We start from the raw sequence: 18383 nt of genomic DNA, 5'->3' as shown, positions 1-18383 counted from the left end.
ACTTACATTGGGATATTATTTCTATGAAATATGTGTAACATAATATATTTATATATTATATAAACATATGCACACCCGCACGGGTTTTATTTTTGAAATGTATTCTATATTGTTTAGTTTTATGTAGTATCGAGTTTGTATAATTCAATTTTGTGATTAAAGAACAATATCAAAACTATCTTTCGTATGTAAAAATAAAATTTTGCAAGCGCGAGTTGTGTCTTTTTATTGTAACACAAAATTTTATATAAAACTTATATTTTTTGTACATTATGAAATTTAATTTTTTAAAATAATTATTACGTAATTTCAAAGTGAATTTTATCTCTGAGGTCTAATATATTTTGTGTGTAATGGTTCAAAGCATTTTCGATATATATTATATTTCAGTTTGGTTTGTTTTTAGTATTACTGTATAAGTGTAATACTATACAATATTACTATATTCTATACAATATATGAAGCTATGTGTTATTTGTTTTAGAAAGTAGATTAGGTCCAACGTAGTTATAAGAATAATCATATCTTTATGTATGTGTCTATGACTTATCTACCTAATGTTATTCGTACTAATAAAATTAATATGGCCAATGAAAGTATACTGATCAATTTAAAATGAATTGTATAGGGTAATTATAGAACGATTAATATTTTTAGTATTCTTAGTATATATCTTATTTAAATCGACATGTAATAAATGTAAAAATCATATATGGAATATGGAGTAAAAATCATATATGGAATATGGACAAAAAAAAGAACTGTATTTAAGGAAATACATCAATGCAAAATTAGACTATGGTACGTATTATATATAAAGAATGAGACATTTAATTTAAATATATGAGGTCCACCTTTAAAAATCCACCTAGAAGAAGTTGTAGTGTTCCTATTTTAATAAGATAGATACACCTTACTAGGTCAAAAAAACCAGAAAAAAATTATTAAAATTATTAGTCTTTTTGACAAAATTGTAGTATTATTGTAAATATTATTTGAGTTCTGGTGTAGACAAAAAAGAATCAACGAGCGCAACGATGTACACATTCGCAGTCCAGTTTTCCTTTGTCTGGACGAATGCACCTACCAGTCGCTTCAAAATTAAACTTTTTTTTACACTGGGCTGTGCAGGCCGGTACCGTACATTTTCCTGTTATCATCGGATAAGATGTATAACATGGGTAAGTTCCTTTCTTAGCAATCACCGTTTCTCCTGTTATTATAACAATCAAAACATAACCTTAGTTTTCATATTTAAAACAGAAAATGACTTTTGTAAAACATATGTTTAGAGAGTTCTTTTTTTTACATACTTATAAGAAAAAAGAACTAAACATCTTCTTTCTAAATCAATGAATATTCTTGAATAATCATTAAACTCAATATTCTATAATTAGACATTCAATTTATATAGATATATAAATTAATACAGCATTGCATAAGATTTATTTTGTAATGATTATATAAGATATTAATAAGTTATTCTTGAATAATCATTAAACTCAATATTCTATAATTAGACATTCAATTTATATAGATATATAAATTAATACAGCATCGCATAAGATTTATTTTGTAATGATTATATAAGATATTAATAAGTTGTAAATGTAAATACAAACCGAGCAGAAGAATTGTGAGCATAACAAAACCAATAAGCGAAGGTTTAAACGTATTTTTCATCGTAGATAAAGAAATGGTAGTGTTTTAAAAATTAGAAAGACAAAGAAGTACATTTATAGATGAATCAGAAATTGAAACATATCTAATTTAAGCTACATGTATCTTTTCAAATTCCGATATAAAAGGGTCTAGTTTGACCCAAAAACACTACTATTTTTAGTTTTTTATATATTTAATAAATAAAAAGTTATTTCGTTTATTTTTAAGTTTGAGAAAACAGTATATCTATTTTATTTATTTAATAAATAAAAAAGTTTATCTATTTATATTTTTTATTCATTTATAAATAAAAAAATTAAGAGAGTTAGGCTTTTTATACAGCTTTTGTCTAACTTTGTTTAGCTTAACAAGACTTTCATTTCACGCCAAAGCGCTCTAGAGACAGTTCTTTCACTGTAAGGGCTGTTTCAGTTATTGGTGTTAAATATCTGTGGCTTAAACATAGTTCTTCGTGTTGTTGAGCTGACAAATTTCTTGGTGTGAACGATGATGCTTCATGGATTTCTTTAACTTATTTGCAACTTTCTGTCATTTTAACGGGTTCGGTCTTTAACTTATTTGCTGGAAGGAGCCTTCTGATCAAAACTGTCATCATGGGGACTGTTAATTTTTGGATCTCTACATTCCAACTACCCAAATCCTGCGTAAAGAAAATTGAATCCCTCTGTTCGACATTTCTCTGGTCAGGCTCTCTTGATAAGCGCCCCAATGTGAAAGTCTCGTGGACTAGAGTGTGTCTTCCTAGCTTGAAGGAGGCATTCGCCTCAGAAGCTTCAGAAAATGGAATCTCACCCTGATGCTGCGATTAGTACGGCTTCTTTTTTTCAGGAAGACACTCATTATGGGTGGCATGGCATAGAACTTACAACTGCAGGTCTTCTTATCACTTCGGTTAAGAGAACTAGCCTCAAATTTTCTAATTTCTGAAGTTAAAAATGGCTTTAACACAAGTTTCTGGTTTGATAATTGGTGCCCCCTTGGTCCATTAATTGATACTTTTTGGTAGGGAAGGAACTCGAAACCTGAGAGTTCACATTGAGTTCATATTGACGCATCTGTTGCGGACGCTTGCAATGCTCAAGGATGGTCTCTTCCTCATCCTAGATGTGATCAGGAAGTCACTCTTCACTCATTTCTTACAAGCATCCCGCTACCCTCTCTAGCAAGCCAATCATATATGTTTAGATGGAGAACTAGCAGTTACACCAGCGACTCCTTCTCCTCTTCAAAGACTTGGGAAGTTCTTAGACCTCGTGCTCCTACTCAAGCCAGTGCAAAACACATTTGGTTTAGTGGTGCAACGCCAAAGCATGCTTTCCACATGTGGGCCACCAATTTAAACAAACTGCCAACCCGCTCGCGATTGGCCTCTTGGGCCTGCTGTGTATGTTCTACACAGGTTGAGACCGATGACCATCTGATGCTTACCTGTTCCTATGCGGATCTTAATTTGGACAGAAATCCGTTGAAGGATGCGTACTGTGGTGCCTCTATTTACGGATTGGTCTCAGCTTATCCAATGGAGTTCTGTCTCAACTGCTACTGCTCCGTCCATCTTGAGAATGTTGGTTGTACAAGCTTTGGTCTACGGTATATGGCAACAGCGAAACAACATGTTACACAACCAGAATCTGGTCCATGCTATGGTTCTCTTCAAAGAAATCAATAGGCAGGTCATCAATTCTATACGATGCACGGTTTATTGGAATCTTCATCCTCTCCTATAGTTTTGGCTTATTGCTAGCTTTGTGTTATTGCTGCCCTGTTTTTTTACATTTCTTTTTTTTTTGCCGGGGTATCTCTATGTTTTGGTTAACAACTTTGTAGCTTGACACTCTTCATTTAATGAAAATTAACATTCTTAGCAGAAAAGAAAACTTATTTGGTGGACAACATTTTTTGGGCCATGCAATGTATGCCAACGTGTATAGATTTAATTTTAGCAAGAATACGAACCCATTTAGGTTTCGACTGGTAACATGTAATATTAGAGTTGAGTTACAAACTTACAATAAAAATTACGATTTGATGTAACTTGTAGTAAGAACTATGTGGTAAAAACTGTAAATTTATGTGGTGAGTTTGCAGTAAAATATGAATTTTTTTATCAGTATTGTTGATTACTAACGTTTCGATATATAAGTTGCAGTATATATATTATTTGTTAAATATAAATAATACTTTAATAAGAATATTTTTAAAAAATCAAATACATAAATTAAAATTAACTAAGGATATTGATATATATATATATATATAAAGCTCCGTATAATACACATAATTTATGTACATGAATTTTTTGGTTACCTAACAATACTAAAAATTAGAATTATTTGAAAATTTTAATTGACTATTTTAGTGGAAATTATACAAATATTTTATTTCCGTAACTTTTTAGTCACCAAAGAAAATTAACAACTAAATCATAGAATTTTAACTAATTAAAATGAAAGTATGATTTCATTTTAGAAAAGCTTTTTGGTATAATTTAGAGAAAAACTTTGGCTAACAAATATGTAACCATATTATTTTGTTAAATATATTGTACTAAAACTAAACGTACAAGGCTTCTTTATTATGTACTAGTGATTTTCCGGCGCTATGCGCCGGGTTCGTATGTTATACTTTTACATAAATTTATAAATTATTATATCGTCTTAACAAATAAAATATGTTAAATATGAAAAAAAATATATATTAAAAATGATATTATTGATCCTTTTGTAGTGGTTAGTGATCGTAGTGCATTACTTTGTTTGAAGTTGTTTAGTTCAAAATGTATTAGTATAAGTGATTGTTACTAATTGATTTAATAAAAATAGAATAAAAAGCCAGTAGTCATAACAAAATTAATTTAGTTGGAATTTAAACATAAAACAAAGTTGATGTTTTATATAGTGAACATACTTATATTATTAATTTTTTTTTGTCATCAACTAAACAGACTCATATAGACTCTGCACACCAAACTGGAAACTCTGCATCCATGTGAACGACTAATTTTATGTTTCATATTAATTATTAAAATAAATATATATGAACTATAAAACTTTTACTAATATATTTAGTTCAAATAATAAAAAGATGGAATACGTTTCAAATTTTATAAAAAATAAGGGTGAAGTGTCAATTTTTGGTAAAATAATTGGTTAATATCTAATATATATTTTTAAAATTACCATGTTGACTTTTAAAATATAGAGGTGCGAGTTGTATGTGTTACTTTGGATTCAAGGTCTCTCAAAAAGATGTATCTTAAAATAAGAAACATAAAATTATTTTCTATATTAGTTTTGTTATAATGGAAGATTTTGTGTGTGTTCATAACGAAATTCTTGTTTGTCCACCCTTATTTAGAATATCAATGAATCTTAATATGAATCTAAATATGTTTTTATCTAAAAACTATAAATGGTTCCTAAACTCCTCTATTTAATAGACAATTTCTATTTTAACCGGAATGGAACAATTTCACCAAATCTTCCTAATAAAAAGTCAATTTGTTAATTAGTAAATGAGATGTTAGCATCTAATCATGAGAAAGACAACTTCTAACTATCTGTGACATTCGGGCTTGATGACTTGTTGCATTTAGTAATGATTTTGACAATAAATGGTTAGTGTGGTGCAAAGGATTAATGGTGAGGGTGGTATGTGGTTTACATCAATTTTAAATAACTTTAGCAACCAGGCAACGTTTTTAAATTTCTCTCAGATTGGAAGTAATGATTATTTTTTTAGTTAAGTTTTAAGAGTATTTAATCATGTTCATGGTTTTAAAAATGTAAACACGGATAGCATGCATCAGGGAAGTTATTAGTTTTCTTGTACAGTGTAACATGGGAAGATACCATAGAGTTTATGTGTCAATACCAATAGACCAAATGTTAGTCTTTTGGACTTGAATCGCCATCAATTACTAAATATTATTAAAGTGGAATGAGTGGAATTTCTAGATTGATTATATGACGGTTACGTCGATTGCGTTAAAGAAGGAGAACCGTAGAGGCTTCATTCTCTATCGTCAACATCAAAGAAATCCTATAAACCAGTTTTTGACACCCGACCCGGATATTGAACCAGACGATTTACCAGGTCTCTGGATCATTGGGTCAACCGTGGATGAACCGCGGTTTAGTAAATAAATTAGTTTTATTATATAATAATATATTAGGTATGAAAATAAATATATAAAAACTAAAGTTAATACTTTAAATGTTTTCAAACATAAAGTAATAGTTTGGGTATGTATTTATTTTATGTTTAAATTCTTTTGAAAATACTTAACTTTAGTTTTCATTTTTGTATTTTTATTTGACATACAAAATATTAAGAAATAGTTTAAAGTATTTAAAAAAATATAACATAAGAGTTATGAAATCTAAAAAAATCAAGACATAAAATTCATAATAAATTAAACTTCCAATCCAAAATTAAAACATCATTGTAATAAATTGTCAATAACAAAAATAAACCAACACCTAATCACAATTAATACCAAAACACATTAAATAAAGTTGAGAAAAGATTTTAATTATTAAAAAGAAAATGTCACATGGCATTTTTCCCCCCAAGAAAATAAAAAAACTCAACTTTATTAGTATAGATAGATTATAAATTGTTATTATTCAAAAAGTAGACGCTGGTAGATAACTGGATAGTTAATTGACAAATCCAAATTTTATTTAACTCAAATCTTAATACATGAGATTTTTGTTGATGTAGATTTAAGATTTGAGTTATTATTTTTACAAAGGCTATAACTCAAATTTTTAACTCAACAGTAATCAATTATAACCCAAACACAATTTCAAAATCTTAAAAATTAGTAACATTTTTGATTTATATGCTTGTACAAAACATTACAGCAAGAAATAAGCCTACAATCTTTGAAGAGAATAGTCTCGTCCTTTTTAGATATCAATGCCAGAATGGTGGAGTTAACTCTCTTCGGCAAGAAATAATATTCAGAAAAAGGGGTTACTACGACCACCACCTATTTTCCCATTATTGACCGTGCTGCCTTGTAGAACTCACAAGTGTATCCATCAAGACCTATAGATTTATTACGAGCCATCTTGAATCACGTCTTTAATCTCATCTGATGTTACGTCTCTCATTAACATGTTCTGATCTAGTCTCTCACACTCAAAGTTCAGTATCTCTTTTAAAATTTTCCTCTGAAATACTTTGATAATTCGGCACTCGATGCGTTAAAACCCAATAAAGTATTCACAATATATATATTCATGAAGATTGTTTTAAATAACATTTATAAGAAAATCTAAAATTTCATGAAGATAGTTTTTTTTTTGGTGGGCAAAAGGGAGGAAGTCTCCCAATCTTTATTAAAAAACCAACTTCAAACTACTGTCTAATCTGTCGTGGCCTTAAGGGGCCATCAACATCTTCTCGCACTAAACCAACAATATCCAAAGGTGCAACATCTAGACTATGAAATCCAAAAGGAAAAGAAAAAGCCAGGTTGGCTAAACCATCAGCTAAGCGGTTTGCTTCCCTGTAAACGTGAACTATTCGGACCAACCAGTCCCTTGTCAAGAAGCCATAACACAGCCGTGTCAGGAAAGACAGTGGATGAGCATCCCCAATCCCTGTCGTCAAAAACTCCACTACCATCTCAGAATCCAATTCCAACTCCAATCTAGTAATACCTTTCCCCCAAGCAAACCACAGACCATAATAAACTCCCCAAAGTTCCGCCAAGGGAGCAGGGCATCTGCCTAAGTTAACGGCAAAACCACCACACCATTCCCCATCCCCATTTCGCAACACTCCTCCTGCAGAGGCCGGCCCTGGGTTTCCACGTGATGCTCCATCAGTGTTGAGCTTTATCCATCCCACTCGGGGAGGCTTCCATCCTACCATAATTTCAATCCTGCTTCCAACAGGTATACACCCGTTCTCCACCTCCCTTGCTAACATCACTTCCTTAGCCAAATCTTTTAAAAATTTTACACGATCTCTCCAAAGTCGATTTTCCCCAAAGACATTACCACATCTCCATTTCCATCCCCACCAAACAGCTACCGCAAACAACGTAGCCCAAGGAGTACCACTCCCTTCATCATTATCACATAGATTCCTATATATCCACTCGAACAAAGGCATTGAAAAAAAGCCCTCCTCTTCGTAACTGGGACAACTCACGTCCATATACCTGACATCGCTGGACAGTTTCTAAGAACATGTAAGATTGTCTCAATTCCTCATTTGCAGACCTGGCACACATCAGTTCCACTAAGGTGTCTCCTATATCTCTCTGCATTTGTCATAATTGTCTGATTCCCAATCAACCAGAAAAAAGTTCTTACTCTCTCAGGAGCCACGACACGCCACATCTTCCTAAAGAAATCCCCCATATTCGGCCTTGGGATTTCATCTCGAGTGAGTAACTTGTATGCAGAGCTCACTGTAAATTGACCATTTGGGGTCTCTCCCCAAGCTAACCGGTCCCGCGCTCCAGTTATTGTATCAAGCACCACTGTCGCAAGCTCAAGACGTATCTCCTCTGTTACAAATGGGGCAATTCTCGTTAGATCCCAGCCTCCACCAACGATCCACAACTCTCTAGCTGTAACATTCTCAAATCCGTCTGGAAGGTCTGCAATCACAGCTGCTCCCAGTGTTCTGCTTGAGAGCCACATATCCGTCCAAAATTTGATTTCTCTTCCATTTCCAATTACCCGCCTATGTCCAGGAACAACCACTTCCCTGATACCTGATGCCACACTCCGCCAAGTAGAAGATACCGTACGTCCCACTATCATCCAAGATGTCTCATGCATGTCTCCCACTGAGTACTTGCTACGCAAAACTCTGGCCCATAGACTCTCTCTGTCGTGTTGCAGCCTCCATCCCACTTTAGCAATCAATGCTTTATTCATGTTCCTGGACTCCCTAATCCCAAGCCCGCCTTCTTCTTTTGGTTTGCAAATCTTATCCCAAGATACCAAGTACTGTCCACTACCCCACACAAAGGTTCTTGATAAACTATCAAGTTTCTCCAGGATACTAACCGGTAGACAGATAGTACTCATCGAGTGCACCGGTATGGATGATAGGACCGACTTTGTCAAAGTTATCCTTCCTGCCAGGCTGAGCGTTTGTCTCTTCCAACCAGATAGCCGCAACGCAACTTTCTGAAGAACCTCTCCAAAGGTATCTTTATTTATTCTCTTATGTAGGATCGGCATTCCCAAGTACTTCCCCAGATCAGTTGTTGACTCAATTCCACTCACTCGGCTGATCAAATCCCCCCGTTCTCTAGGCACATTCTTGGAGAAGAAGATTTTAGACTTCGGGAGACTGACTTTCTGCCCAGAGGCTCTGCAAAACCTCTCCAAGACTGCTCTGATTACTCTTACTTGCGATACTGATGCTTCGGCAAACAGGATTAGATCATCTGCAAAGCATATATGAGAGAGTTGTGGTCCACCTCTCGATAAGCTTATCGGTTTCCATCGTTTCTCCACCACTGCTTCATCTATCATATGGCAAAGTCTCTCCATACACAGCACAAATAAATATGGAGACAACGGATCTCCTTGACGGAGACCACATGATGGTTTGAACGCTTCCGTCTTCTCTCCATTCCACAGTATACTCATCGAAGGGCTAACGACACATTCCATTATCCATCGAACCCAGATCTCATTCAAACCAGCAACCCTTAGCGTATCCTCCAGAAAGTCCCAGCGCACCCTATCGTAAGCTTTCTCCAGATCCAGTTTCAAGAGCATCCAGCCCTTCTTTCCTTCTTTTCTTCGCATAGAATGAACTGCCTCCTGCACCACCACAATGTTGTCCACACTTAATCTACCTGGGATGAAGCTAGATTGTGCAGGACCGATCAACTTAGTTATAACACCCTTCAATATTCCCACCATAGCTTTCGTTATAGTCTTGAATAGCACATTGCAGAGACTGATAGGACGAAACTGCGTAATACTCTCTGGTTTCAGCACTTTCGGAATCAGAACAACCAGAGCATCATTTGTCCCTTCGGTAGCTTCCCAGTTTCGAAGAACAGACGAACAAATCTGACAACTGAGGCACCTACTGTCTCCCAGGATTTTTGATAAAAGATTGGCTGGAACCCATCAGGCCCTGGCGCCTTATAGCTCCCCATAGCTTTAACCGCCTTCTCCACATCTTCTGCAGAAAAAGGGTTTATTCAGTTTCGCGTGATCTTCACCAGTGAGATGCATAAAACCCCTCGCCATTAAGCCTTGCATTTTTGTATCAACATCCTCCAACGAGTATAGCCTTTTAAAATAGTTAACCGCAAGCTCTTCTAGTTCCTGAGCATCTGAAATCTAATGAACCTCATCCCTTTTCAACATATCAATCCGGTTACGCCTTCTTCTTATGATTGTCGACGTGTGAAAAAACTTTGTGTTCCTATCCCCATACACAATCCACTTCTCCCGCGATTTTTAGAACCAAATGAGTTCTTCCTGCTCAAGAACTATCTCGAACTCCTTAAGTAGCTCTCCCTCTTTAATCAGCAGCTCATCAGTCCGGTTATGTTCAATTTGGTCCTGTAATTCTTTAATCTGCGTGGCTAAAACTTTCTTCTTCTTTTGAACACTTCCAAACACTTCTTTATTCCATTTTCGTAGTTTCTCTGCCAACCTTGCTAAAGCTTCTCTCGTGTCTATTGTCGGATCCCACGAGGTTGTTAGCATGTCCTGAAACTCACTGTGCTTCAACCAAGCCGCCTCAAACCGAAAAGGCCGTCTGCACGTGTTCCCTTTAACCTCTGGCGTCAGTTGTAAGTACAGAGGTGCATGATCTGAAGCCAAGAACGGCAGGTGTGTAACTTTTGCTTCTTGCCACTTCAGCCTAGACTGAGCACAGCATAAAACTCTGTCTAGCCTCTTAGCAACGAATGTGCTCTTCTTTTTCCCTCTCTTCCATGTAAATTGGTTACCACTGAAGCCCATATCAATAAGCGACTTATCGTTGATCCAATCACCAAACGTCAGAGAATCTTCAGACAGCCTCCCACTTCCACCACTTCTCTCATCTAGCCTCACGATCGTGTTAAAGTCTCCACCAATAAAAACCGGCTCAACAGCATTCTGTATTATCTCCCCCAATTCCTCCCATAAACCTCTCCGACGGCTAGGAGTAAGAGCAGCGTACACCACAATCAAATTGATTATCTCAGCTCCGCTCCCTACTCTAGCATGAATAAACTGCGCAGAAGACTTGACCACTTCAAGCTCTCCTATCTCTGACCTCCATAATAACCACATGCCCCCACTCTGCCCACACGCATCCACTCTGAACGAGTTTTCAAAGCCCAAACGTTGACAAATCCGTTCTGCAGCCGCTCCACTCGCATGAGTCTCGAAGACAGCAAGAACATCGGTACGGAATTTCTTCATCAAGTATCTTATCGATCTGCGAAACTGAGGTTTATTTGCCCCCCGGCAATGCCAAAGAATGCACTTCATCAAAATTTTGTAATCAATTACTAAAATTACCGGGGCAAAATATTATGCCTCCATACTCTTCGATCCTTCTTCCAACCGACCTCCACCAGCTTCCGATTCATCCAGAATTGGAGTCGCCGACGGTGCCAATATCTCCTGTATAATCCTCCGCTCACAAGTCTGACAGTTCTTCTCATTTTCCCCTGATTCTCTATCTCCGGCGAAAACACCACCAGGTCTACCAATACTCTCCTTCTCCACTCGAAGTCTCTTTCCACTCACCGATAGATCTAGCTCTCCTCTAGCTGGGCCATAAATTAGTCCTCGTGTAGGCCCAATAGGCTTCAATTTAGACTTTTGAAAGTGTGGGCCTCGCAAGATACTCCCCTTCTTCTCCTTCGGGCCCAAACGGGCTACCTGTTGACTCCCTTTCTTCTCAGTTGCAGTAAACTGCATATTCTTCTCGTTATGGCCAAAAGCAATAGCTTTTCCACGAACTCGACTCAAATCCTCTGAGCTCAAGTTCACTGTATCTTCATTCTCTTTATTCTCATCTACTCTCCCAGTATCCTTTGTGAGCTCTTCCTTCTCCCTCTCTTCCACTAAGCTCCCAAACCTATTGGATACCTTTATTTCCTTCCCCGAATTCCCTTTACGTGCTTCCCTTGTCTTACTCCCCACCATATTTCTACCTCTATTGCTCTGCATGGAGCTTCCTGTCTGCCTCGATTGTTCAGGCTTCCTCCTCGCCTGTTTTCCTTGGATAAATCCCTCGTCCATTTCTTTTGCTTCCGTGCTCACATGATTTACGATTTCTCGGTTAATCACTTGACTCGGTGCTTTCTCTGTGGCATTCCGTGGACATGCATGAACGAGATGACCATACATACCACATGTCGAACATATGGCTGAGATCCCTTCATAGGAGACGTAATACCTCTCACCATTTATCATCACCGATCCCTTCAATGGCTTATTTATGTTTACCTCCACACAGATTCTCGCAAATCTCGCCCTTTCAAACTTCAACGTTGTTCCATCTACCTTAATTGGTCGTCCTAGCCCTTTGGCTATTCCCATCAAAATCGTTTTATGATAGAAGTTGACTGGGATGTGTGATAAGCGAACCCACACCGGAGTAGTCACTATATCATCCTTCAATGGGTCAAACTCCGGAGTCCATGCTTGTACCATAAGGTAGCTACCAAAAGCCCTCCACGGACCCCCTGATAGGGCAGCCATATACTCCTCCTCTAGCTCAAAACGTACCATAAAGAACTGTCTAGGAAGATCCACGACAAACATCGACCCTTTTGGTTTCCATAGTTCTTTTAGTTTTCTATTAAGGCTCGAGATTGGAACATTCCTACCCAAAACTCTAACGATCATGCATCTCTTCCACAGATTATTCATAGCCATCAACACTTCATCTTCTATCGTTATCACCGGTTCTCCATCTTCCCCGTTCGGAAACTCCAATCTCAATCTCGATTCCACAAAATCCTCTCCCACTGCTTCCTCCGGAACAGGCATCCCTCCAACGCTACTCCCTACTACTTTCTGCAACCAAGAGCCAGAGTTATCTGGTGGATCTCCCGGTGGCCTTCCTTTCCCTCCGATATCCTCCATGGTAGCATCCTTTCCTTCCTCGCTCAAACCCTCAAAATCGCCTCCCAAAACCCTAGCCGTCATAACCTCTACAAAATGGTATTTCATGAAGATAGTATACATATTTATCAATATCTTTCTAACTTTTATATTTTTTTGTATTTATTTAGGAAGGATTTTTCTAAACTCAAATTCATGAAGATATCATATGCATTTTCATGAAGGTATTTTAAACTCAAGTTCAGAAATATATATTAATAAAAAAATTTAAAAAAAAATTCGTCTTCTGAAAGAATATTTTTGAATAGGAAACCCTAGTTGGAAGAGTAGCCGTCGGTCTTCTTTCTCTTGCTCCGGTGGTTGGTGGTTCTCACCACTATCGGGAGCGGGTAAGAATCTGGGGAAAAAAGCTCTCAAAACTCTTTACCGCCGGCTTTCTGTCTCCGGGAAGGGATGGTTCTTCTAACATCTCTATCGTCGGCTTTGTGTCTTTAGGAAGGATGGTTTTTCTATCATCTCGATCACCAAAACTTATGTTCTTGTGTGGTGAATTAATATTAGTTTGAAGTCGTGGGAATACTGCTTTTGTTTGGTTATTGTTGTTTCAGTCACTTCGTCGCATCCTAAGTTAGCTTTTGAGTTCGTTTTTGTGATTTATGTTCGCTGTGGGGGTATCTATTAGACCTTATCTTAGACCTTTGTGGTTTTGGGAGATGGTTTCTAGACGAAGCAGTTAACTTGACCTTCAATTTTTCTCTTGCGAGGAGGTGGGCAGTCTTTGTTTAATAGGTCACTTGGCTGCCTTGCGAGTGCCCGCATGTAAGAGCTGGTGGTCTTCTTTGACGTTTTCCCAAGTAGCGTTTCAAGGTCTTTTGTCCTTGTATCTTAGTTTTAGTGGTGGTTTCTGGTCATGCAAGTTTCACATGGATAGCAGCTGCTGGAGTTGGTGTAGATTTGACCTCTCGATTGTTTCTGATGTTGCTGTTCTAATATGGCTTGGTGATATTCTCTTCAGGGTTGGGATTGCTCAAGACATTTGTTTTTTAGGTCAGCTCCATTGATATCGAATTCTTCTAGAAAGGTGGAAGGAATAGATTTGTGGACATATATGGGTTTTAGGATCAGTTTATGTCTTTGTTTTGTTTTGTTGGGTTTATGTTCTTTGTATTTGGTTTCTATGGACACTATCTATCTCAACTTTCTTTGAGTTAAAGAAAAAAAAGAATATTTTTGAATTATTTTAAAATTTTTGTTAGAAAAAATAATTCTAGGGAAATATATGAATATTATTTTCGAAAATAAAAATAATTTAGTTAAAAGAACTCTATATATTTATAAAATAAATATATATAATTGTCATTTAACTTTTAATAAAACTTATTTTTGTTATTTTAACCTTCTGCTATTTTTATAAGAAAAAAACATTTTTAATGTTATCACAAGGTATTCCTTCTATCGGTATTTTTGTCTATAAATATACGATGCTACGTGGAAACATTAAACATCAGAGCATTTTGCAAGCAAGCAACATATATATAACTAATAATATAATTAAAGTACATTTTCGAGGGAAAAACATAACGTGGAGCGACGACGAACCCCCAAAAAAAGGAACAGACAATGGCGTCTTCATCTTCCTCATCATCGTCTTTCACGCTTCCCTCTCTCTTCTCCATCGCCGTTCTGATTCTAACTATTTCAACCGCGGAATCACTGAAACCCCCGTTTCACCCTCGCGACTTGCTCCCACTCTTACCCAAGCAAGTCTCGTGGCCGATTCTCAATTCCCTCTACGGCGCCGCCGATCTGCTCCCCACTTTCATCGGAACGGCGAGCCCCGGGAACGATGACGTCAAGTGGAAAGGCGCTTGCTTCTACGAGAACACGGCTTATCTGGAGTTCCATAACAAGTCCGGTACCGAGTTTGGTGGAGGCACGCTTCACATTCAGGTGCCAAATCAAAAAAAAAAAAAAAACTCGAATTCGAATCGATTTCGTGGATTATGATCGTGATTTGAGTGTTTTATTGGAGTTAATTGTGTATTGGGTCCTCTTCAATTTTGAGTATTGGAAGTTTCTGATTTTGACTCAATTGCCTAGGGCACACTGTTGATTAGGACAACACTGTTGATTTAGGGTTTTTCCTTTTGGGGTTTAAATGATTTTGATGAGAAGTGGAGTAATTACTGAGTTTAGAGCATGTTTATAGGGTTCTTAGCTTAATATAAGAGACGTCTCTTAAATAGATGTCTCTTAAATAAGACATATAAGAGACGTCTCTTAGCTTTTTTTTTATGTTAAAAACTAAGAGATAATATCTTATGGTACGCTAACCCCAACTTAATAGACCTGCAATAAACATGCTCTTAGTATGTAAAAACTCCATTTTTTATGGATGGGTTCTTTGTTGCTTCTTATCAAGAATCTGTTGTTTGTTTCTTACTAAGTTTTGTTCTTTTGTTTTGTATGTTTGTGAAGGCGGATAAAGCGCATAGTTGGACTTGCATGGATCTCTATGTCTTCGCAACTCCATATCGGGTGACGTGGACATGGTACTTCATCTCACGTGCGCACACTGTGGAGTTCCCGGAGTGGGATGGATTAGCCGAGTACGAATACGTAAGATGGTTGTTGCTATTATGTCTTTTTTTTTGGTTTCTCCATTTTGAGATAGTGACTTTGTTTGGGGGTGTGTGTTATCAGGTTAAGAATAAGGGAGTTTCGATATTCCTTATGCACGCGGGGATGTTGGGAACGCTTCAAGCGTTATGGGATGTTTTCCCTCTCTTTACCAATACTGGTTGGGGGGAGAGCTCTAACCTCGCGTTTCTTGAGAAGCATATGGGAGCTGAGTTCGAAGCTCGTCCTGAACCATGGGTCACAAACGTTACAACTGATCAAATCCAGTCTGGTGATCTACTTGCTATTTCGAAGATCCGTGGACGGTGGGGTGGTTTCGAGACTCTTGAGAAGTGGGTGAGCGGGGCGTATGCTGGCCATTCCGCTGTCTGTTTGAGAGACTCAGAGGGGAGACTGTGGGTTGGTGAGTCTGGGAATGAAAACGAAAAGGTAAACAAAAACTTCAGAGTTTAAGTTTTCACAAACAAGACTTTCTTTTGTTGAAGTTTTTTTTTGGGGGGGGATATGTAGGGAGAAGATGTAATAGCGATCTTACCATGGGAAGAGTGGTGGGAATTTGAACTAACAAAGGATGACTCGAATCCTCAGATCGCGTTGCTGCCTTTGCATCCCGATGTTCGTGCCAAGTTCAACGTTACTGCTGCGTGGGAGTATGCTCGCAGCATGGAGGGTAAACCATATGGTTATCACAACTTGATTTTTAGCTGGATCGACACTGTTAGTGAGAACTACCCGCCTCCTCTTGATTCTCATCTTGTAGGTTTTTCTTTTCCTTTCTCACAACTTGATCCTTGTAAACGAACTCTCTTTCTAATTGGGAGCTTTTCCTTTCTCTCCTTTCAGGTTGCTTCTTTCATGACTGTTTGGAGCAAAATGCAGCCCGATTATGCTGCTAATATGTGGAACGAAGCCTTGAACAAGCGTCTCGGAACAGAGGTATCAATATTTGTGGTTCTTTCAACTTTGATCTGTGTATATCAACTCTTCATCTTTCTCTCAACATGTTCTAAATTTTGCAGGGTCTTGATCTTTCTGATGTACTGGTCGAAGTAGAGAAGCGAGGGTCTTCTTTTGACAAATTACTGGCAATACCTGAACAAGACGATTGGATATACAGCGATGGTAAATCAACCTCTTGCATTGCTTTCATCCTCGAAATGTACAAAGAAGGTGGCCTATTTGGCTCATTGGCTGATTCTGTTCAAGTCACAGAGTTCACGGTAAATAACCAATACACAATTCAATGTTTTCCTTACCATACCCCGCAAGCTCAGTGTTCTCATAACCTGTTAATTTCAAATTTTTTGCAGATCAAAGACGCTTACATGCTTAACTTCTTCGAGACCAACTCAAGTCGACTTCCTAAATGGTGCAACGACAATGACAATGTGAAGCTTCCTTACTGTCAGATACTCGGGAAGTACAGAATGCAACTCCCTGGTTACAACACTATGGAACCATACACCCATATGAATGAGCAATGTCCATCTTTACCTCCAAAGTACAACAGACCAGATAACTGCTGAAACCAATTGAAACTCTCTCTCTCGACTGTTTGTCTGTTTGTTTGTTAGGACAAGAGTTTATGTAATACCAGAGTGAAAGCTCTTAACCACTTTTAGTTTTATCTGTTTGTAAATATATAACTCAGTCTGTAGCATACATACTCTGATACTACAGGTTATGTAATTGTTTGGATTATCAATACTATCAATTTTTCGACATGTCCAATTGATATAGGTTATGTCCAACAATTATTTTTTCCACAATAAAAAACCATATATTCTATAACTGAATCTAAATAAATATTTTAACCATCTTTTAACTCCATAATGGTCGGGGCTTATTAAAAATAAACCAAATATTTTATAATTATTTTCCTTTAATTCCTATATTCTAGGATCCATAACTGCAATATTTATGAAAATGTACAAATAAATTATTGATATATGTCGATTTAAATATGTATAATAATTACATCACTTTTTTGAAAATATATGCACATTTTGTTACAGAAAATATATGTTATTAATCAACAATAATACATTAATTAATCCAAATTAATAACCACATTTATTCTTACTATTATGACTACTAATATTTAAAATCTAAGTTTATGTTTTATATTTACTAACCCTGACCTTTTAATAAAATAAATAATTAATATAATAATAAAATAAATAAATAATTGAAAAAGTTAATATAAAATAAAAATAATTATATTTTTATTTCAATTCATGAAATACAAATTTATTTAACTAATATATCTACAAAATTAGGATTTTGCCGATAAATAATAATTATCATGAAATTAAATAATTAAAAGATAATTAAATTTATCTCAATTTTTTGGGTCAACCATTACAAAATCACGGATAAATGAAAATTTGATGGATTTTTAATCGTATGGGATTTCTAAATAGAAATTTTATAATTTAATTCAAAATCTAAGCTGAATTCAATGTAGATCACTAGATTTACCACTGGTGCCGTGGATTCATATCATATATGAAAATATACTAAAACTATATCATAAATTAAATTAGAAAAATTTAGATAAATTTAATAAATTAATATTTTAATATATAGGTCCAATTAATCAGATTCGAGGCCTAGACTTATGGGATAGATTCTATATTGGTTTTTCGAGTACGAATATTTAATTGCGTGAATAATTCAAAATGCTAATAAATACCACAATATTCTGATTTTATTAAAACCTGATTATATATTTCATCATCAAAATTATTTTTATTAAAACGTTAAACCTATTATAATGTTCACATATATAATGCTTTCTTTGTAACATTTAAATGTAAATAAATAGTCAGAAATATAAATTTATATTCAATAAATTTAATTTGTTTCGGCAAATAAATTTGCACTTTGAAAACGTGGATAAAAAATAATATTACTTTGTTATTTAAGAAAAATAAAAATTTATAGCTGTTAGAAATAAAGTACAATTAATATATGAAATGACTATGATAG

General features: G+C 36.0%; 2 protein-coding genes across 2 annotated transcripts; one reads left to right on the top strand and one right to left on the bottom strand.

Annotated features, from left to right (window-relative positions):
- Positions 1-11207: 11207 nt before the first annotated feature.
- Positions 11208-12836, bottom strand: LOC108837993 (uncharacterized). Its single transcript, XM_018610980.2, has one exon. It carries the CDS (start codon positions 12834-12836, stop codon positions 11208-11210), a length of 1629 nt encoding a protein of 542 aa, XP_018466482.2.
- Positions 12837-14299: 1463 nt separating this feature from the next.
- Positions 14300-17116, top strand: LOC108816979 (uncharacterized). Its single transcript, XM_018589553.2, has 7 exons — positions 14300-14702; positions 15231-15371; positions 15456-15821; positions 15903-16148; positions 16236-16328; positions 16412-16612; positions 16703-17116. Exons 1-7 carry the CDS (start codon positions 14373-14375, stop codon positions 16916-16918), a joined length of 1593 nt encoding a protein of 530 aa, XP_018445055.1. The 5' UTR covers positions 14300-14372; the 3' UTR covers positions 16919-17116.
- The last annotated feature ends 1267 nt before the right edge of the window (positions 17117-18383 follow it).

The sequence above is a fragment of the Raphanus sativus genome, chromosome 2 (assembly GCF_000801105.2).
Source record: "Raphanus sativus cultivar WK10039 chromosome 2, ASM80110v3, whole genome shotgun sequence".
In the NCBI taxonomy this organism is placed as follows: Eukaryota; Viridiplantae; Streptophyta; class Magnoliopsida; order Brassicales; family Brassicaceae; genus Raphanus; species Raphanus sativus.
The sequence above is the reverse complement of the archived record's forward strand: the minus strand, read 5'-3'. Positions and strand labels throughout refer to the sequence as shown.